Here is a 26,169-nt window from a genome sequence, read left to right as displayed (position 1 = left end):
TCTCCCAGAACTGGCTTGCTCCCTGACCTGCCCTCACCTTTGCTTCCTGTTTTTGGCGGAAGGTAGTGTTTAAACTGCTAGCTTAGACCCCTTGGGAGAGTTAAGTTTTTGTCCCTGGGTATCTCCCTGGTGTACAAGTATATGTGGATAAACTTTGGTTTCTTTCTTATCTTTTTGTTTACAGAGGTCTCAGTTGAGAGCTCAGAAGAGTTGAGGAAAGTTACTTTTCCTCCCCTATGGGGGATGGGGGTGAACGGGGTTGAGGGGACAGCTAGGGGGACCTGGAGGCTCCTCCCCATCCCACCAGTCACAGCTACTGCGTGTAAAAGTGCTCTGCGGGCTGTATCCTGGAGTCTCAGCCCAGATTTGAGAGCATTATAGTGGAAATTAAGCCTAGGGTGGGAGCCTCTGGCCAGTAGGCTGAGGCCCCGGGGCAGTGTCCCAGAGCAGAGAAGAGAAAGTCCTGCAACTCCTCAGTCAAAGGAAGAGGAGGGATAGGAAGTCACAGGTGTCCTCTGGATGAGCAGGACTTTGCGGTGCCAGGAGACACCCTGTGGGGGAAGGAGAACAAGAGCGAGGCTCCAGACATCTCCCCAGTGGCCTGGCCCTGGCTCTGTACACCTCATCTTTCTAGGCGCCTCATTTCTAGGTCCAGCCAAACAACCATGAGGAAGCTGTGAGAGAACAACATTCTTCTGGGATGGGACCACCCTGGGGAGTAGCGGAAACCTGGCTGGTTCAGGGAGCAAGGCTTAATGACCATGTAGTCATTAAGAAGGCATTAGTGGGCTTCCTTGGTGGCTCAGTGGTAAAGAATCTGCCTGCTAATGTAGGGGACATGGATCTGATCCCTGGTCTGGGAAGATACCACATGCCACAGGACAAGTGAGCCCATGCACCACAATGACTAAGCCCTCACTCTAGAGCCCATGAGAACAAAAAGAGAAGCCACTGCAATAAAAAGCCTGCAAATTGCAAGTAGAGAGTAGCACCTACTTGCTGAAACTGGAGAAGTGCCATGCACAGCATTCAAGACCCAGCACAGCCATAAATAAATAAATCTTTTTTAAAAAAAGGCATTAGCATCAGTCCTGGGTTGGCTGAAATTCCACTCAGCCACCTACTAGCCATGGGAACTTAAATGAGCAGATTACTTAATTTCAGTTTCATCATCTGCAAAATGGGGACAATAATTACATTGCAGAATTATGAAGATATAGAAATTAGGAATGTGGAATGCTGAATCAATAGTAAATGCTGTTACTATTGAAACTGACACCCCCCCCCAAAAAAAATAACAACTGAGTTCCTCTGCTGAGTTTATGCTCAATCTGTCTATGCAAAACTTTATTCCCTTTCTTGTCCCACATGTGTTCCCTTCAGGATTGAGGATTATCAAAGATAAAAGTGAACTGAAACCCAGCAGAGGTCTCCCAACTACAAAAAACCTTTCCATTTGTAGGAAAAGGCCTTAGTCTTCTAGGCCTGAGTAGATTCAAGCAGTTACTGACTAGGGAAGTGAGGGAATGCTGAAATAAAGGAAAAGCAGCCAAGAGACAATAGTTGAGTGATAAATCAGAGTCCTGATATATAGCAATCCGACATATATCTTTGAGTTGTTCTGCAGGAACTGAGACCCCTACTCAGGTGGAGGTCAAGCCAAGCACAAGCACACAGATCCAGACTGGTAGGAGCCAGAAGGCTGGTGATTAAGATTCCTGAATTATCACCCTGTTACCTCATCACCAGCCAGTCAGAAGAAAGTCATGCACCCTGCAGCCCTTCACCCCAAATGTTGCCTGTAAAAACACTTCCATGAAAACCATCTGGGAGTTTGGATCTTTTGAGTGTTCAAGCCGCCTCTCCACCTTGCTGGGCCCTGCTGTGCCTGCCTTCATCACAACTTGGAGTTAGTAAGTTGGCTTTGCTATGCCATGAGCAAGCAGACCCAAGTTCAGTTCGGTAATAGTCATTATTTTCCAATACCCAGACCCATGTAGGATGGATGGCTCCAGGCCTCTCTTCCAGGCTCTGACCAAAGCCAGCCTGTAATTTGCCTGTACTACGGTACTGTGATAGTGAATCACTAAGAAGATTCTATGTTATAACAGGAGTGGGTTCATGTCTCTCTGTTGAAAAGAGCCTCTGGGGAGATGCCTTGATTCCAAAGGCTGAGTCTGTTGGGTGGTGGGCCTGTCCTTTCATCAAGAATCTCACAGCAGAAGGAACATAGAACTTTCAGAGAAGGAGACCGGGGGTGGCGTCTGTCTCCACTGCCTGCCTCAATAGAAGCTGGGGGCCCAGGAGCTCTGTGTAAGGCTGTGCTGATGTCCCTTGTACCTTTCCTATCTTGAGGGTCAGAGGTCAGGGGTCAAGTCCCTTTGGTGGTAGGATGAAGAGAAAATGGCCTGAACTTAGGCTTTCCTAAATTGTAACTTGTATGTACAGCTTTCTCCTTCTCTCTGCTCTGGAGTCTCTCAGACATCCGGTTAAAACTCCCTTAGGTGAGGTAGGGAGATGCCTCCCTGGTTCATAGCACATAATAGCTGGTTAATAAATGTTGCTGGAACTGAATTGCATACAGCCACTAAGGTCGATGGGAGGGAAGGGGCTTTATGTGAGTTCAGTCTACAGGCAGGAGCCTGTAGGTGGGCACCACCCAGGATCAGGTGCCAGGAGTTGATGGGGGCCCCGCCCTTCCAGGTGTGCCTGCTGCTGAGACCTGGCAGCCACCCTGAGTTTCGCCCTGTTCCCACTCCCACCTTACTCTGTCCACTCTGCCTTGTAAACTCGATTGAATCTGCTCAGCCTTTTCTGTTGTCCTCTTCTTGGCAACCCTGTTTCCAGCCCAGACTACTGTAACATCATACCTGAAACCCTCGCTTCCAACTGATTGCACAAAATGCATCGAAGTGATATCACTGAAACCAGAATGGGAGAGTCTTCTCCCTGCTTAAACTCCACTGTGTGTACCCACTGCGCTTCCCTGGTGGCTTGCCTGCCAATGAAGATGTGGGTTTGATCCCCAGGTCAGGAAGATCCCCTGGAGAAGGAAATGACCACCCAGTCCAGAATTCTGGCCTGGGAAATGCCACGGACAGAGGATCCTGGTGGGCTACAGTCTATGGGTCATGAAAGAGCTGGACACAGCAACTAGACGACAACAGCAGGCATCCCCATTGCCCACAAGATAAAGCTCAAATTCTTCCAAAAATGACATGTAAAGCTGCATGCTCCTGCTTTCTTCTCCTTTCTTATACACACCCCACCCTACCCTCACTCTGGGCACTGGTCAGACTTAACTGTCCACTAGTGGGGAATGCCAAGCACTCTTTTTTATCTTGCAGGGTTTTGTGTATGTATATGCTTCCTCAAGGTGGAAATTAGCACACACACACACACACACACACACACACACACACCCCCTATTTCCTCCTGCTTAGTCTGGTTAATTTCTAGCTCTCCTTCAAGCCTCTAACTCCGCTGCTGCTGGGAACTGGCACTTGCCTCTCTCCCCTCCCCGCCCCACCAGTGCTGGCCTGGGTGCCCCCTCTCTGTGCTCTCAGGCCTTTACAGAACACTTTCGCATCAACTCCTTGCCTTCGTGATCCCAGTGTTTGCTCCCCTGGACTCTTCTCACTGCTTCAGGATCTGGCCCTGCCTTGTTCACTGCTGTATCTCCAGGCCCTGGCCCAGCGCTCGCACGTGGCAGGCATGTAGCCATAACCACTGTAACATTTGCCAGAGCCCAGGACCTGGGAGGGTGCCTCCTGACATAAATGCGGTTAATCCTCACATGGTTAAATAGCACCCAGAATCCATTCCCACCTGTTTCTTGTCCTATAGAAGCGGAAAGCTAAAGCCTTACCTCCCAGACTCACTTCTTTGGGAGTGGTGGGTGCACACTGAGACCCTCACATGGGATTTGGAGGGTGGAAGGGAACCAGAGACCGCCTTCCTGCTGCTTTGGCTGCTCCCTTCTGGCAAGCAGGGTCACACAGATGGGCATCATTTCTGGCAGCGTGTCCAGTGTGCGGTCCCCACCCCCAGCAGCAGCAGTGGAGCCCCTGCCTGCTCCCGGGATCACAGCCAAGTCAGTGTATCCTGAACTGAGAACTCGGGTTGCCAGTGGCAACCTCCATTTGCCCACCTTCCTCTCCTGCCCAGGACTAGGGAGCAGTTCTCCAGAGACTCAACCTTACCTCCTCTCCTCCTCCATCCAACCATCCCATAAGCATCTAGCCCTGTCTCAAGTCACTTTGCTCAAAACACCTCGAGTGGTTCCTATTTCCTGCACTGAACTCCGGCTGATACGACCATTGTCATCCATATTTTACAGATGGGGAAACCGAGGCACAGGGAAGCAAAGTGGTCTTCCCAGAGCTACACAGCTGGTGAGTGGTAGGGCCAGGCTCGAAACCCAGGTATTCCTGAGCTCTGAACTGTTAGCCCACCAGGCTCTTCTGCCAATGGTATTCTCCAGGCAAGAATACTGGAGTAGGTTGTCATTTCCTTCTCCACGGGAACTTCTTGACCCAGATGGAACCTGCATCTCCTACTTTGGCAGGTGGATTCTTTACCACTGAGCCATCAGGAAAGCCCTCCTGCCAGCATACCGTCTCCTGTTAGGCAGCTTAGAGTATAGAGGAAGCCAAAGGATTGTCCCGTGAGGAGAAAAGTAAATCAAAGCAGTTGGTTGACACTTAAATACTAATTCCTTTAGTATTTAAAGGACACCAGTCTTGCTGATGACATGTGTGGGCAGCCACTGGGCTAGCCCGTCTCCCTGGACAGATCCTCCTCTGGAGTCTTCACTCACTTATTCATTCTTTTATAGATTCAACAAATATGTGCTGTCACATAACAAGCATAATCAGATCTTCCATGCCTCACAGAGATGTTCCAGGGGAAACAAGTCTGCATTTCGTTGTTGACTAGTCCCTCTTTCAACATCCCCTCTTTCCACAGGTGGACACCAATTAGCAATGACTCCAAGCGTGCCAGTTGCCTGTGAGACGTGGGGAGTGGTGCTGGATGCCTATGCCTGTAATGAGGATTTACATTCCTAGAGATCTGAGATAACTCGGATGTTAATTCTCCACAGCCACAGGTCTGCCAGCAGAAGTTCAGCCAAAAGGTAGGAAGGGAGGGGAGGGAGCCTAACAATGGGTATAGAACACAGATGCTTTTTTACTCATTTCTCTGAGGCTGTGCATAGGCTTCACAGGAATCTCCTGTGTTTGTCCCTTTATCAGACCTGGGCTTGGAAACTTGCTGGTAATTCACTCGAGCTCCTGCAGGTCACCTTCTGGATTTTTAGGGTCCTCATCACACTGCACCGTAAGCATCGATTTTCTGTTGTTGCCCTCATCAGACAGACGGGCCCTCCTCCGTTATCCTGCGTTCCTAGTCTAACGCAGGGCCTTGGGCACGGTCTGCGTCTCACACTTGCTTGCCAGTCGTTTCTACCTTGGTGCCACCACAGGTCTCTCTGGATGCTTTTCTCCAGGAGAAATGTCGCTTTCTCTTTCTCTACCCGGCTCAAATCAAAAGGGCTCAACAACTGTGCATGAACTGTCTCAAGGAACTCAGAGTCTGGTACAGGTTTAGAAAAGCAAACTGATGTGTGCCATGCACTGCAGTGCTAGGAAAAACTGTAACAGACTTTGAAATGGGCAAAGGCTCACTGAATGTTCTTTCAGTGGAACGCCCTGAGTTGTCTAGGATTCCGGGCTGTCTGATCCTCTAGGGAACTAACTGCGCATTTGATTGTCTTTTGCTGGGCCATTTTATAACTCTGCAGTGATGGAAATTAACTTGTAGAGGGCTGATGATGGTGCACATGCTTCCTGTCTGATGTGCGACACAGAGTGTTTCTGTTCAAGGCAGTGCAAATGAGTTTTGTCCAGTAGAGAGTCTGTTGTTGTTGTTCAATCACTGAGTCATGTCTGTATCTTTGCGACCCCATGGACTGCAGCACGCCACTTCCCTCCACTGTCTCCAAGAGTTTGCTCAAATTCATGTCCATTGAGTCGGTGATGCCATCTAACCACCTCATCCTCAGTTGCTCATTCCCTCCTTTTGCCTTCAGTCTTTCCTAGCATCAGGGAATTGGCTCTTTGCATCAGGTGGCCAAAGTATTGGAGTTTCAGCATCAGACCTTGTAGTGAATATTCAGGGTTGATCTCCTTGCAGTCCAAGGGACTCTCAGGAGAGATAAGTCTCTATAAGTCCAATTCTCATTTAAAAGTTGTAAGATCTTACTGATTCTTTCCTTAATTAATGAGTTATATAAACATGTTAATTTTACTATTTCTCTATGGGAGGCTTGATTTTGCCACTTTCACTGTTTGTGACAGAGGCAGTGAAAATAGGTATTGAGTATTTATTCTGTGTCAGGAAGTATGCTAAGGGTTTTATAGTTGTTGTATTTAATTCTCATAGCAGCCCCATAAGGTAAGTTATATTTATTAGCCCCATTTTATAGATATAGGAACTGAAGCCTAGAGGTTAAGTAACTTGCTTAAGGACCGAGAGATAATCAGTGGTCTGTCTGCACTTTGAACCCAGAGACCTGGGATTTGACACTAAGATTCATGCTCTAACTACATTGTAGACAGAAAAAGACACTCAAAAACAAACTGGGGCAGCCACTGTGCAAAGCAGTGTGGAGGTTTCTCAGAAAAACAAAAATACAACTACCGTATGACCCAGCAATTCCACTCCTGGCTATATGTCTGGGAAAAGATACATGCATCCCAGTGTATATAATAAAAGCATTATTTGCAACTGTCAAGATATGGTGACTTCCCAGGTAGTCTAGTGACTGAGACTTTGAGTTTCCACTGCAGGGGGTGAGATTTCGATCCCTGATCAGGGAACTAAGATCCTACATGCCATATGGAGTGGCCAAAAAACTGAAGAAGAAAAAAAAAAAAAGGATACGGAAGCAACCTAAGTGTCTATCAACAGATGAAAGGATAAAGAAGTGGGTATATACACATACACACACACACACACAATGGAATACTCATGGGAGGTCCTGCTGTCAGTCACTAAGTCCTGTCTGGCTCTTTGCAACCCCACAGTCTATAGGCTGACAGGCTCCTCTGTCCATGGGATTATCCCATTAACCCACTGGAGTAGGTTGCCTTTTCTTTCTCCAGGGGATCTTCCGGACCCAGGGATTGAACCTGCATGTCTGGCATTGGCAGGCGGATTCTATACCACTGAGCCACCTGGGAAGGCCACAGTGAAATACTATTCAGTCATAAAAAAGCATGAAAATTTCCCATCTGCAGCAACATGGATGGACTCGGAGGGTGTTACACTGAGTGAAATAAGTCAGACATACTATATGTTATCATTTGTATGTAGAATCTTAAAATTACAATAAACCTGTGAATAAAACAAAAAAGCAGCCTCACAGACATACAGAACAACCTAGTCCCGCTACCAGTGGGGAGAGAGGGGCAATATAGGGGTAGGAGGAAAAAATGTGTTATTAAGAAGGGATTATATGAAATCATATGTGTGAAACTTCTGAAGATTGTAATGCATTCATCTCCTGAGAGAGCACCAAAATCACAACTAGCTGTTGGAGAACCATCAAAAGGAGGATGCTGGAACCCACTTACAAAGACAAAGAAGAAGAGACAGTAGGAGGGGTGCAGAAATGATAAAATCCAATCCTAGACCTGTCAGATGGGCAACCCACAAACTGGAGAACAGGAATACCGAAGAAAGTCTCCCACTGTTGTGACAGTTCTGAGCCTCTTATCAGGCTTCCCAGCTTGGGGATCCAGCAAAGGGATGGGGAATCCCCTGGGAATCTGACTTTGAAGGCCAGTAAGATATGATTACAGAACTTCCACAGGACTGGGGAAAGAGACTCTTGGAGGACACAAACACAACCTTGTGGAAACTGGGACCCAGGAGAAAGGAGCAGTGACCCCACAGTAGACTAAGCCAGACCTGCCTGTGAATGTCTGAGGGTCTTCTGCAGAGGTGTGGGTCAAGAGTGGCCTGCTGCAGGGACAGGGGTCCCAGTAGCATCTGTCCTGGGAGGTACCTGTTGGTATAAGTCCCCTTGCTAAGTCACTTCAGTCGTGTCAGACTCTGTGCGACCCCATAGACGGCAGCCCACCAGGTTCCCCCATCCCTGAGATTCTCCAGGCAAGAACACTGGAGTGGGTTGCCATTTCCTTCTCCAATGCATGAAAGTGAAAAGTAAAGTGAAGTCGCTCAGTCATGTCCGATTCTTAGCGACCCCATGGACTGCAGCCCACCAGGCTCCTCCATCTATGGGATTTTTCAGGCAAGAGTACTGGAGTACTGGAGTGGGGTGCCATTGCCTTCTTCAAGTCCCCTTGGAGGTTGCCAATAGCCCTACCACATAGCCTGTAGACTCCAGGACTGGGTTGCCTCAGGACAAGCAACAGGGAGGGAGCTCAGCCCCACCCTTCAGCAGACAATTGGATTAAAGATTTACTGAGCAGGGCTCTGCCAACCCAGATTTCCCCATAGCAAGTCCCTCCCATCAGACACCTTGCACAAGCCTCTTATCCTCATCCATCAGAGGGCAGACAGAAGAAGCAAGAACTACAGTCCTCCAGAAGGAAAACCACAATCACACAAGGCTAACCAAAATGATCACATGGATGACTTGTCGTGGCAAAGGGGCCTGTGTAACTCAATGAAGCTATGACAAAATGTGGCCCACTGGAAAAGGGAATGACAAATCACTCCAGTATTCTTGCCTCAAGAATCCCATGAACAGTATGAAAAAGCAAAAAGACATGACACTGGAAGTTGAGCCCCTCGCCCCCAGGTCAGTAGGCATCCAGTATGCTACTGGGCAAGAGCAGAGAAATAGCTCCAGAAAGAGAACTGTGCCAAAGTAGAGACAAGGCTCAGTTGTGATGTGTCTGGCAGTAAAGTCAAGTCTGATCTTATAAAGAACAATATTGCATAGAAACCTGAAATGTTAGATCCATGAGTCAAGATAAATTGGAGGTGGTCAAGCAGAACATGGCAAGAGTGAACATCAACATTTTAGGAATCAGTGAACTAACATGGGTGGGAATGGGCAAATTTAATTCAGATGAGCATTACATCTACTACTGTGGGCAAGGATCCCTTAGAACAAATGGAGTAACCCTCATAGTCAACAAAATGCAGTACTTGGGTGCAACCACAAAAACAACAGAATGATCTGTTCATTTCCAAAGCAAACCATTCAAAATCACACTAATCCAAGTCTGTGCCCCAACCACTAATGCCAAAGAGTATGAAGACAAACTTCTAGACCATCTAGAACTAACACTCAAAAGAGATGTCCTTTTTAAAATAGGGAATTGGAATGCAAAAGTAGAAACCCAAGTGATACCTGGAGTAACAGGCAAGTTTTGCCTTGGAGTACAAAATGAAGCAGGGCAAAGGCTAACAGAGCTTTGTCAAGAGAACATGCTGGTCATAGCAAACATCCTTTTCCAATAACACAAGAGACAACTCTACACATGGACATCACCAGATGGTCAATAATGAAATCAGATTGTATAGAGCTTCTCCATCTTTTATATTCTTTGCAGCCAAAGATGGAGAAGCTCTATATAGTCAGGAAAAATAAGACCTGGTGCTGACTGTGGGTCAGTTTGTGAGCTTCCTTTGCAAAATTCAGGCTTAAATTGAAGAAAGTAGGGAAAACCACTAGGCCATTCAGGTTTGGCCTAAATCAAATCCCTTATGATTATACACTGGAGGTGATGAATAAATTCAAGGGGCTAGATCTGGTAGACAGAGTGCCTGAAGAACTATGGATGAAGGTTCATAGCATTGTATAGGAGGCAGTGACCAAAACTCTCCCAAAGAAAAAGAAATGCAAGACGGCAAAGTGGTTGTCTGAGGAGGCCTTAAGGATAGTTAAGACACATGAAAGGCAAAGGAGAAAGGGGAAAACATACCCAAATGAATGCAGAGTTCCAGAGAATAGCAATGAGAGATAAGAAAGCATTCTTGTGTGAACAATGCAAAGAAATAGAGGAAAACAATTGAATGGGAAAGACTAGAGATCTCTTCAAGAAAACTGGGGACATCAAGGGAATATTTCATACAAGGATGGGCACAATAAAGGAGAGAAACAGCAAGGGCCTAACAGAAGTAGAAGAGATTAAGAAAAGGTGGCAAGAATACACAGAACTATACATAAAAGGTCGTAATGACTTGGATAACCATGATGGTGTGGTCACACACGTAGAGCCACACATCCTGGAGTGTGAAGTCAAGTGGGCCTTAGGAAGCATTACTACAAACAAAGCTAGTGGAGGAGATGGAATTCCAGCTCAGGTATTTCAAAATCTAAAAGATGATGCTATTAAAATGCTGCACTCAATACTTCAGCAAATTTGGAAACTCAGCAGTGGCCACAGGACTGGAAAAGGTCAGTTTTCATTCCAGTTCCAAAGAGGGGCAATGCCAAACAATGTTCCAACTACTGTAAATTGTGCTCATTTCACATGCTCGCAAGGTAATAGTCAAAATCCTTCAAGCTAGGCTTCAACAGTATGTGAACTGAAAACTTACAGATGTACAAGCTGGATTTAGAAAAGGCAGTGGAATCAGAGATCAAATTGCCAACATCCATTGGATCATAGAGAAAGCAAGGAATTCCAGAAAAATGTCTACTTCTGCTTCATTGACTATGCTAAGGCCTTTGTGTGGATCACAACAAACTATGGAAAATTCTTAAAGGGATGTAAATAACAGACCACCTTACCTGCCTCCTGAGAAACCCCTATGCAGGTCAAGAAGCAACAGTCAGAACCAGACATGGAACAACAGAATGGTTCAAAATTGAGAAACAAGCTTGCCAAGGCTGTATATTGTCACCCTACTTATTTAACTTATATGCAAAGTACATCATGCAAAATGCTGGGCTGGATGAATCACAAGCTGGAATCAAGACTGCCGGGAAAAACAGCAACAACCTCAGATATACAGATGATACCACTATAATGGCAGGACGCAAAGAGGAACTGAAGAGCCTCTTGATGAGGGTCAAAGAGAAGAGTGAAAAAGCTGACTTAAAACTCAACATTCAAAAAACTAAAATCATGACATCTGGTCCCATTACTTCATGGCAAATAGATGGGGAAAAAGTGGAAACAGTGACAAATTTTATTTTCCTGGGCTCTAGAATCACTGTGAATGCTGACGGTAGCCATGAAATTAATAGACACTTGCTTCTTTGAAGGAAAGCTGTGACAAACGTAGACAGTATATTAAAAATCAGACCCATTACTTTGCCAACAAAGGTCCGTCTAGTCAAAGCTATGGTTTTTCCAGTGTCATGTATGGATGTGAGAGTTGGACACATTTGAGCACTGAAGGAGGCTAAGCACTGAAGAACTAATGCTTTTTAATTCCCTTGGACTGCAAGGAGATCAAATTATAGGATTTAAGTCCCTTGGACTGCAAGGAGATCAAATCAGTCAATCCTAAAGGAAATCAACCCTGAATATTCATTGGAAGGACTGATGCTGAAGCTGAAGCTCCAATACTTTGGCTACCTGATGCAAAGAGCTCACTCATTGGAAAAGACCCTGATGCTGGGAAAGATTGAAGACAGGAGAAGGGGTTGACTTAGGATGAGATTGTTGGATGGCATTATTGACACAATGAATTTGAGCAACTCTGGGAGATAGTGAAGGACAGGGAGCCCTGGCATGCAGCAGTCTGTGGGGTCGCTAATAGATATATGCCTTTGCAACTGAACAACAACAACACACTATAGAATTTAAAGAATCCTTCATTCAGTTAAAAAAAAAAAACAGATCAGTAGGACAAGAAAAATGATCTGGGGACTCAGATAAGGCCCCCTGTAAAAGCAGGCATGAACCAAGTTTCAGAAGTCAGATAGAGGTGGTGCTGAGGAGAAAGGAGAAGGGGCTTCTGCTGCTAAGTCGCTTCAGTTGTGTCCGACTGTGTGTGACCCCACAGACGGCAGCCCACCAGGCTCCCCCGTCCCTGGGATTCTCCAGGCAAGAACACTAGAGTGGGTTGCCATTTCCTTCTCCAATGCATGAAAGTGAAAAGTGAAAGTGAAGTCGCTCAGTCGTGTCCAACTCTTAGCGACCCCATGGGCTGCAGCCCACCAGGCTCCTCCGTCCATGGATTTTCCAGGCAAAAGTACTGGAGTTGGGTGCCATTGCCTTCTCCGGAGGAGCTTCTAGGCATTAGCATTTAGGAAGGCAGGGGTCTGAAACAAGGTCTTAGTTAACTAAGTAATTCAGTTGGGCTGGGGAGCAGGGTGCGGGCTTAGGACTGATGCAGAAGCTAATTAAGAAGGGCCCTATGGGTCCTGCTAAGGACTTCGGACTTTATCCTCAAATTACAGGATTTAAAGCAGAGTAAGTGATTAATGAGTTTTATTATCCTTATTGCTTTGAGGTTATAAAGGCAGCTGAAAATCTGGCCTTTTTAGAAAAGTCATTTTAGCAGCAGTGTTGAGGCTGGATTGAAGGTGGTGAGAACTGACAGGGAGGCTGTTAAAAATGAAGCCTATGGCAGGGAAGAGGGCACTGTAAGGAGAAACAGTAAGTCAAGTCTAAATATTTGGACAACCAAAGAGGAATGTGGGGGTGGGAATGGGGAGGGGTGTGGAAGGGGCTGCAGCGCAGATAAAGCTCACACTCTGCTGCAGGCCTGTTTATGCTCATTTTTTAAAGTTAACTGATTTATTTGGCTGTATCAGGTCTTAACTGTGGCACACAAGATATTCATTGCATCATGGGGGATCTTTCCCTGTGGAACAAGGACTCCCAAGGGTTGTTTTTTTTTTCTTTTGGTTTAGTTGCACCATGCATCTGGCATGTTAGTTCCCCATCCAGGGACCGAACCTATCCCTGCATCCCCTGCATTGCAAGGGGGTCCTTGTTTATGCTCATTCTTAGCATCTGAGAAACAAGATAGCGCTGGGAATTTAAAAGGTTGTTACCAAAAAGCCTCTAAAGTTCCCATGCTGAAAAGTATATATAAATAAGGCCTAACACAAAAGCAGACCCTGGTTTCATTCCTGGGTCAGGAAGATCCCTTGGAGAAGGCTTAGGATACCCACTCCAGCATTCTTGGGCTTCCCTAGTGGCTCTGATGGTAAAGAATCTACCTGCAGTGCAGGAGACCTGGGTTCGATCCGTGGGTTGGCAAGATCCCTGAAGAGGGCACGGCAACCCACTCTAGTATTCTTGCCTGGAGAATCCCATGGACAAAGGAGCCTGGCGGGCTAAAGTCCATGGGGTCACAAAGAGTCGGACACGAATGAACGAGTAAGCACAGCATAACACGAAAGCACCCAGGTGGTACTAGTGGTAAAGAACCCACCTGCCAATGCAAGAGATGCAAGAGACATGAGTTTGATCTCTGGTGGGAAAGATCTCCTGGAGAAGGAAATGGCAACCTACTCCAGTCAGTGTTGTTGCCCAAAGAATCCCCTGGACAGATGAGCCTGGGGAGCCCATGAGCTGCAAAGAGTCAGACACGACTGCAGCGACTTAGCAGACACACATTTTTGTTTTGGTTTCAAAGGAAAAAAAAATAAGATAGGGAAAGATAGACCACAATGACAAGAACTATTACAAACCTTCTCTTGATAACTATAGATGTACAGATCGTCAGCAGACCAGGTGATTTTTAATCACCTCCTGGCTTCTTAATGGCTGCTAGCCACTTCCTCTTGGGACCTGGCCAGAGTAAGCTCCGGAAATGCAAATTTTTAATTCTGGAATCAGTAAAGCACATTAGGAAAGGAAATCTCACAAGTAAAGAAATCACATTATGAATTCCAAAGCCAAAGAAAATGACTGTAAGTCAGATTGTGAATTCATTGGTGCAGAGTCCAAGTGATTGGTCTCTATTCATCCTTCAAGATTACCCAGGATACAACCTTTCTCATTCTTGTGTGTCCAAACTTCCATCCAGTACAACCTTCAGCTCCAGCAGTTGAGCTGTATGCAGGGGTTGGGGAGAGTGGTAAAACCCAGTTAAAGGGTGTTTTTCATTTATACCCACTGGTGGTGCAGTGGTAAAGAATCTGCCTGCCAATGCAGGAGATGCAAGAGACAGTGGTTCAATCCCTGCGTAGGGAAGATCCCCTGGAGTAGGAAATGGCAACCCACTCCTGCATTCTTGCCTGGGAAATCCTGTGGACAGAGGAGCTTGGTAAGCTACAGTTCATGGGGTCACAAAGAATGGGACATGACTCAGTGACTGAGCACACACACAACACACACCCCAGGATATTGCATGAATCAGATGATATACTGGAAAGGCCTTTATGTACTCCAGTGATTGTTCTGCTTGATGACAACTGACCCTATTTAATTTTTAAAACTACTATGAGCTCAACTAGTACTACTGTTCAGTCAACTGTATGCAATGTACATTCACAATCCTCACAATAATTAACTTGCCCAAGAGTATATACTTTTCTGTCTGCTTTAGGCCCTCCTGAGGTTGGGTTAGAGACTTCTCCATGGGATGTCCTGTCACAGCACTTACTGTGCAGTCTTCCCTCTGGAATAGAAGCTGTGGGTGCCAGGAACCCTGAGCATTATTATGCCTTCTATCTAGAAACCAGATAAGCACATAGATAGCACTCCAAAAATACTAGGTGAATGAATTAATAAAAGTTTTATCTTATATCCATATTCCTGTTTTCCTTATAACTTACTCTTCACTGTCTGCTTTCCCTTACTACAAAGTAGGTAGGATGCATGCATGTGAAGACATTATTATGTTCATGGCTGGATTCTCAAAACTTAGAACAATGCTTGGGAACTAGTAGTTCAGTTAAGTCGCTCAGTCGTGTCCGACTCTGCAGCCCTATGGACCGCAGCACACCGGGTTTCCTTGTCCATCACCAACTCCTGGAGTTTGCTCAAACTCATGTCCATCGAGTTGGTGATGCCATCCAACCATCTCATCCTCTGTCGTCCCCTTCTCTTCCCACCTTCAATCTTTCCCAGCATCAGGGTCTTTTCCAATAAGTCAGTTCTTCGCATCAGGTGGCCAAAGTACTGGAGTTTCAGCTTCAGCATCAGTCTTTCCAGGAAATCAGGACTGATTTCCTTTAGGAGGGACTGGTTTGGTCTTGCAGTCCAGGGAACTATCAAGACTCTTCTCCCACACCACAGTTCAAAAGCATCATTTCTTCAGCGCTCAGCTTTCTTTAACATGCTGTCTAGGTTTGTCATGGTTTTCCTTCCAAAGAGCAATCGTCTTTTAATTTCATGGCTGCAGTCACTACCTGCAGTGATTTTAGAGCTCAAGGAAATAAAGTCTGTCACTGTTTCCATTGTTTCCCCAGCTATTTGCCATGAAGTGATGGGACCGGATGCCATGATCTTAGTTTTCTGAATGTTGAGTTTTAAGCCAGCTTTTTCACTCTCCTCTTTCACTTTCATCAAGAGGCTCTTTAGTTCTTCTTTGCTTTCTGCCATAACGGTGGTGTCATCTGCATATCTGAGGTTATTGATATTTCTTCCGGCAATCTTGGTTCCAGCTTGTGCTTCTTCCAGCTCGGCATTTCGCATGACATACCCTGCATATAAGTTAAATAAGCAGGGTGACAATATACAGCCTTGACGTACTCCTTTCTCAATTTGAAACCAGTCAATTTTTCCATATCCTGTTCTAACTGTTGCTTCTTGACCTGCATACAGATTTCTCAGGAGGCAGGTCAGGTGGTCTGCTATTCTCATCTCTTTAAGAATTTTCCAGTTTGTTGTGATCCACACAGTCAAAGGCTTTTGCGTAGTCAATAAAAGCAGCAAAACTTTGCCAATATGTTGTACCAATTTATTCAGCCACCAACTGATGACAATTTATGATTTAAATGTTATCAATGTAGTAGGGAAAAATTCAAAGCTCATCAGTCTTTCAGTTTACATTAAGAACATTTACATTTAAGAACTAGGTAGAGAGGACTTCAATCATGAGTGGCTGCTTATTATATTTCTGCTCTTTTTAGAATCAACACAAATATTGAAGGAAAAGGATTATCAGTTACTAATCAGGTGCCTCTTCCTTGTAGGGGCAGTGTACAAAGACCAAGGGCTTTGGGATTCAAACCTACCTACTTAAAGAGCACCCCTCTCAGGCGGTGTTAGTTTTCATTCATTACCAAACAGGAACCATTACATTTCTAAGAGTAAAAGGAGGATAGGTCTGAAAGGAGTTTGATCATTTAGCTAAGAGTCTTACCTTTAAGAGTCACTCCCAAACTACCCTCTGTGAGGCTCCACCCACCTTGGGAATTAGAAGAGCTCAATTTTTCCCCAAGTACTACATATCTTTGATATATATATATATATATATTTTTTTTTTTTTTTTTTTTTTAAATAGGTGCTTACACTTATTAAGCCCTTGCCTAGTACAAGCTGTCACGTATCAACTAAACTTCATGACAGCCCTGGGGCAACAAATGGCATTAATTATTAACACCTTTACAGAAGAAAACACCTGATGCTTAGGTTTGAGGTCACAAAGCCTTTGTTTGAACCCTGGCAGTCTATACTGTTAAACAACCAATAGGCTGTGATTTCTTTACTAGCTATTCCAGTGTCTTCTAGCAAGTCATGGTAAAAAGCCAGCAAAAAGTAAATCAGTGCTGTATAGCCAAGAAGAGATATTCTACTGAATGACTGTCACAACGGCCCAGACTAAGTGGGGAAAGGATGACTGAATCTGAAATCCTAAAGCTAAAACACATTTCAGGAATGATGTATTTGAAACCGCCTTGCTGCTGCTGCTGCTAAGTCACTTCAGTCGTGTCCGACTCTGTGCAACCCCATCAACGGCAGCCCACCAGGCTCCCCCGTCCCTGGGATTCTCCAGGCAAGAACACTGGAGTGGGTTGCCATTTCCTTCTCCAATGCGTGAAAGTGAAGTCAAAAGCTCAGTCGTGTCCGACTCCTAGCGACCCCATGGACTGCAGCCTACCAGGCCCCTCTGTCCATGGGATCTTCCAGGCAAGAGTACTGGAATGGGGTGCCATTGCCTTCTCCGTGAAACCGCCTTAGATGCTTCTAATCTGAAGCAACTTGGCTTAATTGCTCACATTTGGGCAAGCCAGGCAAGCTTGGGCCATCACTTCCTTACAAGTTTTCATAGCAGCCGAAGTCTGTCATTAATCTCTTTCTTCAAGTACCTGATCTGATTATTAAAACAAGCTGTGTTGCAAAGGTGGACATACACTGTTCACCTTTCCTCATCTTTCCAACGACAAGAGGGCGGGTGATGCACGCCTGATAATTAAATGTATTATACTATGAACCATTTCCTAGGGAAGATGTAAAACTTGGACATTGAGGTTTTTCATATAAACCAATTCTGAATTTATCAATCTGAAATTCAATATAATAAAACAAGAATAAGATTATTCATTAGTATGATTAAATCAGGGATAAAAATACCTCCCTGAATTTTCTATAGTTTGTTTTAGCATCATCCTTTTCTGAATACTTTTGTAGAAATTATTTTGAATAGGTTAAGATGATTTCCGTTCTCAAAAAATGACTATATAATGTGATAATATGGTCTTGTTGCCATGATCATCTGCAACTGTCCAGTCTACCAGTTTCTTAAACAATTTTTCAGCTTTGAATTGAGACTATTTCAGAGCATACTCTTGACCAGTCCCACGCCTCTTTGGGCACAACAATCTAGACAGCTATATGTTTTGTGACTTAACAGAATGTGGGACAGAGGGAAGCAAGGATAGGCAGGCACTCTATTTTCCCAAAGCAGCCACTGAAACTCTGTCAAGTGAAATAAAACTTAAGAAGTCTAGTCAGTCCTTACATGGAGCAAGGGACAAGACTGCCCAGTCAGAAAGCTCAGATGCGTCCGGTGTTGAAAACAGCACTGCAGCACGAGAGGATTAGCTGATTGTTAGCAAGGACTAGATGGCAGAGCAGGCCTATATTGGGCTTTAGTGTTGGCTCTGTTACCAAAACTGATCCTGAATAAATCCCTTAAGCCTGTGTCTTCAGCGGGGAAAAAGTCAGAGTTGGATTGGGTGGTAAAAGGTTTTGTTTAGTCCAGCTTTGAGCCAGTTTTTAACCTTTTGCTTCTGAATACAGCAACTTGAGAACCCTTCCTCCTAATAAATGGTGATCATTCTGCACCAAAATTTCATCACTTCACTAACAAGTTTCAGGTAGTGGAAAAATACTAAGCAGGGTCTTATGTATAGATGCAGCTTAACAACTGGGATGGGGGAAAATAATCTTATACTCCTGGTTTACTCCCCCACCCCACATTTTTTACTTAGGGTGATCCTCACTTTTTAGAAAGGGAAAGAGGCATACAGAGGTTAGGTCGGTGGAAAATGGCGGAGTCCAAACTGGAGCCAAGCCTGTCAACAATCACAGCAGGCTTCTCCCCTAAAATTCCTCCTCCATCTGCCATGATACCTGAGCACAGAAAGGGAGTTTTCATTGTGTCCTTAAAATTAACTGCTCTGCTTTCAAAACGCTTTCAGAGAAGTAGTTTTAAAAAATTTCTCTCCTGCTTGCCTGGAAGAAGAGGTTAAGGAGAAAAATCAAAATAAGCCATATACACAAATTCCAATGCACATGTGCTGAATTTTTAACATTAGCAAGGGCCAGATTGAATCTTGATAAAGAAAATGAAGACAGACAATATTTTCCTCAAGAAAATAAACATTTGGAAGAAGAAACATTTCTTAAAAAAAAAAAGAAAGAAAATTTTTATTTTAAAAAGCCAGCCTGTTAAATAAGGTTTTATGTCTATACTTTCACACTGTCAACAGCAATATTTTAAAATGCATTGAATATAATTCATTGAATGTCTAACATTATCTTCCTGCTGTAATTTAAAAGATACTAGGTTAAAAAAAATTTACAGTTTTCATTCTGGTCTGTCCCCCTCCCTATCTGTATACTAAACCCATTTCTTTACATTTCAGATAAAGTGAAAAAGGGTCACAAAATCTTTAGGGTTGTGTGAAGAATAAGAATATGCCCAATAATTCTAAGCAAAACATAATTTCCTTTAAGGCCTTATCAGAAAAAGAAAAGGAGTTATTTATTGATAAGCCAAAATAGCAACTTCTCTCCCAATCTTATCCCTATTGGTTTCTGTGGGCCAAATTTCTATGGTTCTCTTTAATTAGCAAACACTACACAGACTGAGTATCTCACACTCAGTGCTAAGCTAGATATGGATATAAATGAAACCACTGGGAATCAAAGGCGTAAAATTCCAGGAAAACAGCAACAAAAAAAGATTCCAAGTCTCACAGTTTAACTGAAGTTTTGGAAAAGTTTAAGCTGAATTCAGCTGCTGTATGAAATAGCTTTCTACATTTAATTTAGTGAGGAGGCACGAATACATAGTTGTGTATTTTAATACTAATTTTTACATTGAAAAAAATAGAATGTAATCTCAAAAAGGGCAATTATCTATGACTACGCAAAATGTATCTTTGGAAAGGGGAAGAAAAATAGTAATTTAATGAAATCAACTCTCAAGCACTTGACTTCTAATAAGCAACCCAAGAAAAGACACTGGAGGGTTGATGATGAGTAAGTACAATGCATCCAGAAAAGCCAAGATGTTTTCAAAGTTTCATGCCTTAAATTTCCTAAATACATATCTAGCAGGCACATATGCCAAGCAACTACTGATGCTAGGAAAATATTTTAGTCAGGGTTTTATAAAACCACCAACTTTCAAATCTTCTAGTGATAATATGAAACAAAATTAATTTAAAATTTTAGATTTGCCTCAAAGCAGTTATTTTTATTTGTAACGGAACACTGAAAATGGATGAGTTAAGCAGAATAGTTTTAATAGTTAAGGCTCCCTAAAGACTAAAACTTAAGGCACGTATTATAATCTTCATGACACTGTTAAAAGCAAAGATTTAAACAAACAAACAAACACACAAACTGACTTCCTTTTCTCATTCATTTTCAACCACTCCCTTCCCAAGGCTAGGCATTTTTAATCCAGGCTACTGGTAAGGAGTGAAACAAAAATTCCATCAATAAACCCCTGGTATGATTCCCACAGAAATGTCCAGTATTTGCACTGAGCACCACTGGTAGATCACAGGCCAATAGAATATTTTGGGTCATGAGCTGCACCATTTACCCTTCAGTCCCACAGGTTCAAACTGGACTCTCCGCCTCTTTGGGGTCTTCTTCTGTGGCTTTATGTTCTGGAGATTCTGCTGCATCGATGACTTCTTTTGGCTTCTCAGCAACATCTACATTGGTCTCCTCATCTTTACTTTCCTTTTTCTGCTGCTTCTCAGCTTTCTGTTCTTTTTCAAGAAGTCGGTAATTGATGCCCATGCCAATGAAAAGATAGATGCCTGCGACAATAAGGATTATGCCACATGCCCAGTATGTGTATTTGTAGTCTCCATATATGTCATTGAGACGACCTGAGGAATGTAAAAAAAAAAGTTATGAGGGTAAACAATTATACCCTTTCCCAAATAAAGTTTAAGGATCCATTCAAAGAGCTCATAAATGCCAAATTAGTGTAAAAAGAAACTGCTCAAAATTATTTGATCTTTCGTCTATTATGTCACACTGATTTGGGGTGTCCCCACACATTCTGTTATCTTTAGCAACTTGAAAATTATTAAATCGTGGTAATTTTGAATTGCAAAGTCCTTGAGGTTACCTGGGGCTCTCTAGTGGATCAGACAGTAAAGAATCTGTGTGCAAAGCAGGAAACCTGTATTTGATCCCTGGGTCAAGAAGATCCCCTAGAGAAGGGAATAGCAACCCACTCCAGTATTCTTGCCTGGAGAATCCCATGGACAGAGAAGCTTAGCAGGCTACAGTCCAAAGAGTTGGATACAGCTGAGGGACTAACACTTGAGATCACATAAAATCAGTTTTCTCAATATACAATGGAAAAATTTGCTCAAAAGAGGTTTAAGAGTCTTGCCCAACGTCACAGAGGTAATTCCAGTCTCCCAGGCCAATGCACTTTTTCTGACATCAGCATTTCCCAAAGAGCATTCCTGGGGACACTCATCCTCTGCTAAAACATTAACTAACAGCAATACTTTCCACCATTCTAACCTCACAACAGGAAGATTCTATCATCATTCCCATTGTATAACATAAAAGCTGAAGTATAGAAACTTTAAGGAAGGTCACAAAGTTTTAAGTTATACAGGTTGGCTTTAAACCCAGTGAGTCTGACTCTGAGGCGTGCACCCATAACCTCTGTGCTTCAGGCTACCTCCCTCATGTTTCTGTAGTCAAGTAAATTTGCAAATAACACACCACAGTCTTTTCTATTCACGTTTTTATGAGGTCTGATATTAAAGAAACTTATTTAAAGAAACTTTGGAAAACTCTACACATATAAAAGATATAATAACCAATTCAAATATGATTCCATATGGTTTTCCAATGCAGGGCATCACTCACTCAGCAATACTTAGTTTCTATATATTAATACAGCCCTGGGTCTGTTAAGCCCTGAGTTAAGAGTGAGCAAAGGCGGTAACAGTTCAGCAGAGAAGAGAAATGTTAATCCAATAACCACACAGACTGTGACAAGTGCTACAGAAATGTTTGAAGGCAGAAAATAGGAGGTTTGGGCCAGTAAGAAGGGTCAGGAAGGCTTTTCTTTTCTTGGTAAATATTTATTAAATGGAAAAAAAGGTTTACTAAAAAAAAATGCTGGGGGTTGGTTAAAACTCTATTAAGGAGAGGGCTTCCTGGGCTTTCGCTGGTGAAGAATCCACCTTCCAAATGCAGGAGACATGGGTTTGATCCCTGGATTGGGAACATCCCTTGGAGGAGAAAATGGCAACCCATCCCAGTATTCTTGCCTGGGAAATCCCATGGATAGAGGAGCCTTGCAGGGTACAGTTCTATAATAAGCAGGCATTAAAAATATTTTTTCTCAAAAAAAAAAAAATTAAAAAAAAAAATTTTTTTTCTCTTTAAGGAAATTGATTGAAATGTAATCAGTGCAAAGAGGTTCCAAAAGGTCATTTACGGCACTGCACACATTTTCTTTGAAAGAATATGTGCTTTTATCTGTTCCCCCAAATAGCAAATTAGCTACCAGCAATGGTCTCTGTGTGGTGGGATAACAGGTTATTATTTTATTGCTTGCCGTTTTCTGTTAAAGCCTTAAGACATGCTAACAAAATAGTTTACCCCAGTGTGAAACTCAGTACCAGGAAGGTTTTTATCTTAAAAAAAAATTTTTATGACTGCACCAGGTCTTCATTGTGGCACACAGGATCTTAAGTTGCAGCATGCAAACTCTTAGTTGTAGCATGTGGGATCTAGTTCCCCAACCAGGGATTAAACCCAGGCCCCCTGCACTGGGAGCAAGGAGACTTAGTCACCAGACCACCAGGGAAGTCCCAGGAAGGCTTTTCTTAAAGTGTAAACTTAACCAAAACTTACAGGATAAGAGTTAATCTAGGAGAAAGGAGATGGGAAAAGGATCCGGGCAGAGAACAGCCGGTGCAAAGGCAGGTGGTAGGAGGAAGCACCAGGTGAGAGGGGACGCACAGAGAGCAAACTGGGTGGTAGGAAATGAGGCTGGAGAAGGTGGGCCAGGCCATGCAGGAACCAGGAGCCACAGTAGGGAATTTCATCTTCACCCTAAGAACGCGGGAAGTAACTGGAGTGTCCTAAGAGACTGGAGAACAGCTAGAGTGGATATGGGTAAAGTTAGAAGGCTACTGATAGAAGATATGGATGAGAGCAGTAGTTCTGATGGAGGAAAAATGGGCAGATCAGATAGAGATTTAGGAAGGAAAAATGGACAGGATTTATAGTCTCCTTAGGTATAGGGAGGGCTTCCCTAGTGGCTCAGATGGTAAAGTGTCTGCCTACAATGTGGGAGACCCGGGTTCAGTCCCTGGATTGGGAAGATCCCCTGGAGAAGGAAATGGCAACCCACTCCAGTACTCTTGCCTGGAAAATCCCATGGACGGAGAAGCCTGGTGGACTACAGTCCATGGGGTTGCTAAGAGTCAGACACGACTGAGCGACTTCACTTAGGTACAGGGAGGAGAGAGGGTAGAAAAGTTCTGATGGGTCAGTAATGGGTCTTTTGTTATGTATCCTTCCCAACTTTATACTGTATAATCTGAAAAGCTGAGTCGCATCCAGAAGTCGAAATTATTGTTGTATTTTGTATTAATGATAATTTTTAAATGTAAACTGGTTAGCATTCTTGAGAGAATAATACATCAGGTTTTATAGTCACTCACGAGCTGTGTGATCCTGGGCAAGCAAGTAATTTCACTTTCAGAAGCCTCTATTTCTTGGTTTATAAAATGAGGACAGTAATAGTTCAACATCATAGACTTGTAATATATGACAGAATATAGAAAATGATCAGTAGGACAGTCCCTGGTATACTATAGCCCTCACCTACTGTACCCATGGTACCTACTGTTATTTTTAAATATTTTAATAAATATGTGTTTGAAGTAGTTTTTATTCTTTTAATTTGATGATTCACCTTAATTCAAGTATTTGAGCAATTATGATATGATAAACACTATGTCAGCACTGAGGGTACAGAAATGAGAAGGACTATCAAGCAGCCCACTGACTTTTGTTTCCATCACCTTCCCAATCTTCTCTGCCTGTTTTATGTTAATAGAACCATAGAAATTGGGAGACATACTGTACCTAAAACTGGTGGTCCCAGGAGGACAGGACAGCACTCCACAATGGTCACCAATCCCACAGCACTGGAGAATCTCTGGGGTCCCACAAGGTCCATCAGCGTTTCAAACAGTACTGAGCTGAGCCACCCAAAAGCAAATCCAAAGAATCCCGCGTAGATACAGAGCTCTATATAGGTAGAGGATAAAGGTGCTGCCAGATGACACAGTCCATTTGCAATAATAGACGCGGCAAAAAAATACTGAACTCGAGGTCTTACCCACTTTGTGTTGGCTACAAGTCCCATAGAAGGTCTGGCTACCATGTCAACAAAAGCCAGAATGGAAAGAAGGAAGGCAGCCTTCTCACTAGAGTAATGCTTACTCTTGCCATAATTGCTAAGAAAGACCAATGGTGTAAATAGTCCAAAAAACATGAGCACATTTCCAGACAGGTAAAGCAAAAAGCCTCTGTGCTTGAACAGACTTAAGTCCAGGAATGTATTAAGTGTTTGGAAGATTGATTTTTTCTCTTCTTTGGGGTTTCCTCCAATGAGATCTGTATTTGCATCACTTGCCCCCTTTTTCGTCTCATATTTTCCAGCTTCCTGAAGGGATCCTTTAGACTTCTCTTTCTCTGCAGTGGTTGGTTTGGGCCCTATTGGTCTCATCAGAGCTCCAGCCACACAGCAGTTTAATAGTAAGCCCCCGAGAATTAGGAAGCTTCCTCTCCAGCCGTAGATCATAAAGAAAGCCTGGTTGAGGGGGGCCAGGGTAGAGAGGAACACAGGGCTGCCTGCCATGGCTAGTCCATTTGCCAGCGGTCGTCTCTTATAGAAATACTTGCCAATCATGGTCAAAGCCGGATTTAAGTTGAAGGCAAGCCCAAGACCTGGGGAGAAGAAAAAAAAAGAATCATATATTACAATAAATGTCAGAGACATATTTTGCATTACTTAACCAGACAAAGAAATTAAAATAAGAGGTATATATATTCAAAAAGATAAAAATAAAATGGAAAGATATTCTGTGCTCATGGACTGGAAGAATCAACATTGTCAAAATCTCCTTATTACCTAAAGAAACCTACATCTTCAGTGCAATCTCTATCAAAATCCCAAGGACATTTTCCACAGAAATAGAACAAAAAAATTCTAAAATATATATGAAACCTCAAGAGACCCACTGTTCATCACAGCATTATTCTTCCTCTGGGGATCTTCCCCACCCAGGGATCAAACACGCATCTCCTTCATCTCCTGCACTGCAAGCAGATTCTTGACCGCTGAACCACTGGGGAAGCCCAATTGATAAATACATGCAACTGAATACTACTCAGCCATGAAAAAGAACAGAAAAAATTTGCTATTTGCAACAACATGGATGGACTTGGAGGGTATTATGCTGTGAAATAAGTCAGACAGACTAAGGCAAATACTGTATGTTACCAGTTATACGTGGAATCTAAACAATACAAACTAGCAAATATAACAAGGAAAAAACAAGACTCAGAGAACAACCTGGATGTTGTACCAAATAATTCGTGCTTTATGTTTAATACTCTCTGGTGCTCCAATAGATGTCTATTCCCTGGTAAGAGGAATAGGTAATAAAATAGTAACCAGTGACCACTCTTGCAACAAACTGCAGAACACATTTTATCTACAACCATTGACTATTCTTAGGACAAGAAATAAATGATTTCTTTCAATTCATTCATTTATTCAACAATGTATACCTATGGTATGACAGCAATTTCTTTAAAAATTCTTTCTATTGCTCTTAAATTGCTTGTCAAAATGATAATCAGCTAATTTCTATGAGGGACTTTCATTCAAAATACCTGAAAGACCAATGTAGGTGAATACCAAATAACCAGCAATATTAATATATTGAAAATGAATCAACTCACCTCCAATGACTCCAACAGAAAAGTAAAGTTCCTGCACAGTGTTACAGAAGGAAGCAGCAATCAAGCCACTGCCTGACAAGATGCCACCAACAATCATGACTGGACGACTGCCATATTTATTCACTAGGACACTGCTGATAGGACCTAAAAGATAACCAAACGTTCAGTAGTACACAGGCACTGATCACTGCATTAAGTGACAAGTCCTCCAAAATTAGCAGACACACAAAGGCAATGATAAGAATATTGCTACCTATCATTATTTCATAGTCTTATAGGTATGTGTGCTGGAAAATAAAGATGGTAAAAGAATCATTAACTCTGTACCTTCTCTGACTTGAAACACTGGATGGAATTTTACTAAAATATAAGACTCTAGCCTATCCTTAATCTTTCTCTTATAAGGCAGAATAGGCTGAAAACACCTTGATAACATGTTCATAGGCTTCTTGATTTATCAAGGATATGATCAACACATATTTAGTAAGTTTGCTCTATATTTTTGGACAGGCAGTCTGATGAGATAATGTGGTTTGTGTTATATTTTTTAAAAACAAGAAAAAGCAAA

The 26,169-nt window shown here is 43.2% G+C and overlaps 1 protein-coding gene and 1 long non-coding RNA gene across 5 annotated transcripts in view; one reads left to right on the top strand and one right to left on the bottom strand.

Moving 5' to 3' along the window:
* The window catches only part of LOC132344860 (uncharacterized), a 71,782-nt gene extending 62,008 nt beyond the window's left edge, over positions 1 to 9,774 (top strand). The window contains exon 4 of the long non-coding RNA XR_009493892.1: positions 4,969 to 9,774. This is a non-coding gene — a long non-coding RNA (uncharacterized lncRNA). The remainder of the gene's footprint in view (positions 1 to 4,968) is intronic.
* A 6,064-nt stretch (positions 9,775 to 15,838) lies between these two features.
* The window catches only part of SLC16A1 (solute carrier family 16 member 1), a 33,810-nt gene continuing 23,479 nt past the window's right edge, over positions 15,839 to 26,169 (bottom strand). For 3 of the 4 annotated variants that reach the window (XM_024986151.2, XM_059882554.1, XM_059882555.1), the window contains 3 exons: positions 25,602 to 25,745; positions 23,715 to 24,581; positions 15,839 to 20,470 (listed from right to left, as the gene is read on the bottom strand). In XM_024986151.2, the coding sequence (XP_024841919.1) occupies positions 20,193 to 20,470; positions 23,715 to 24,581; positions 25,602 to 25,745 (1,289 nt within the window). In that variant the 3' untranslated portion in view covers positions 15,839 to 20,192. The remainder of the gene's footprint in view (positions 20,471 to 23,714; positions 24,582 to 25,601; positions 25,746 to 26,169) is intronic. The other variant, NM_001037319.1, reaches the window with a different exon arrangement.

This window comes from Bos taurus, chromosome 3, assembly GCF_002263795.3.
Source record: "Bos taurus isolate L1 Dominette 01449 registration number 42190680 breed Hereford chromosome 3, ARS-UCD2.0, whole genome shotgun sequence".
NCBI lineage: Eukaryota > Metazoa > Chordata > Mammalia > Artiodactyla > Bovidae > Bos > Bos taurus.
The sequence above is the reverse complement of the archived record's forward strand: the minus strand, read 5'-3'. Positions and strand labels throughout refer to the sequence as shown.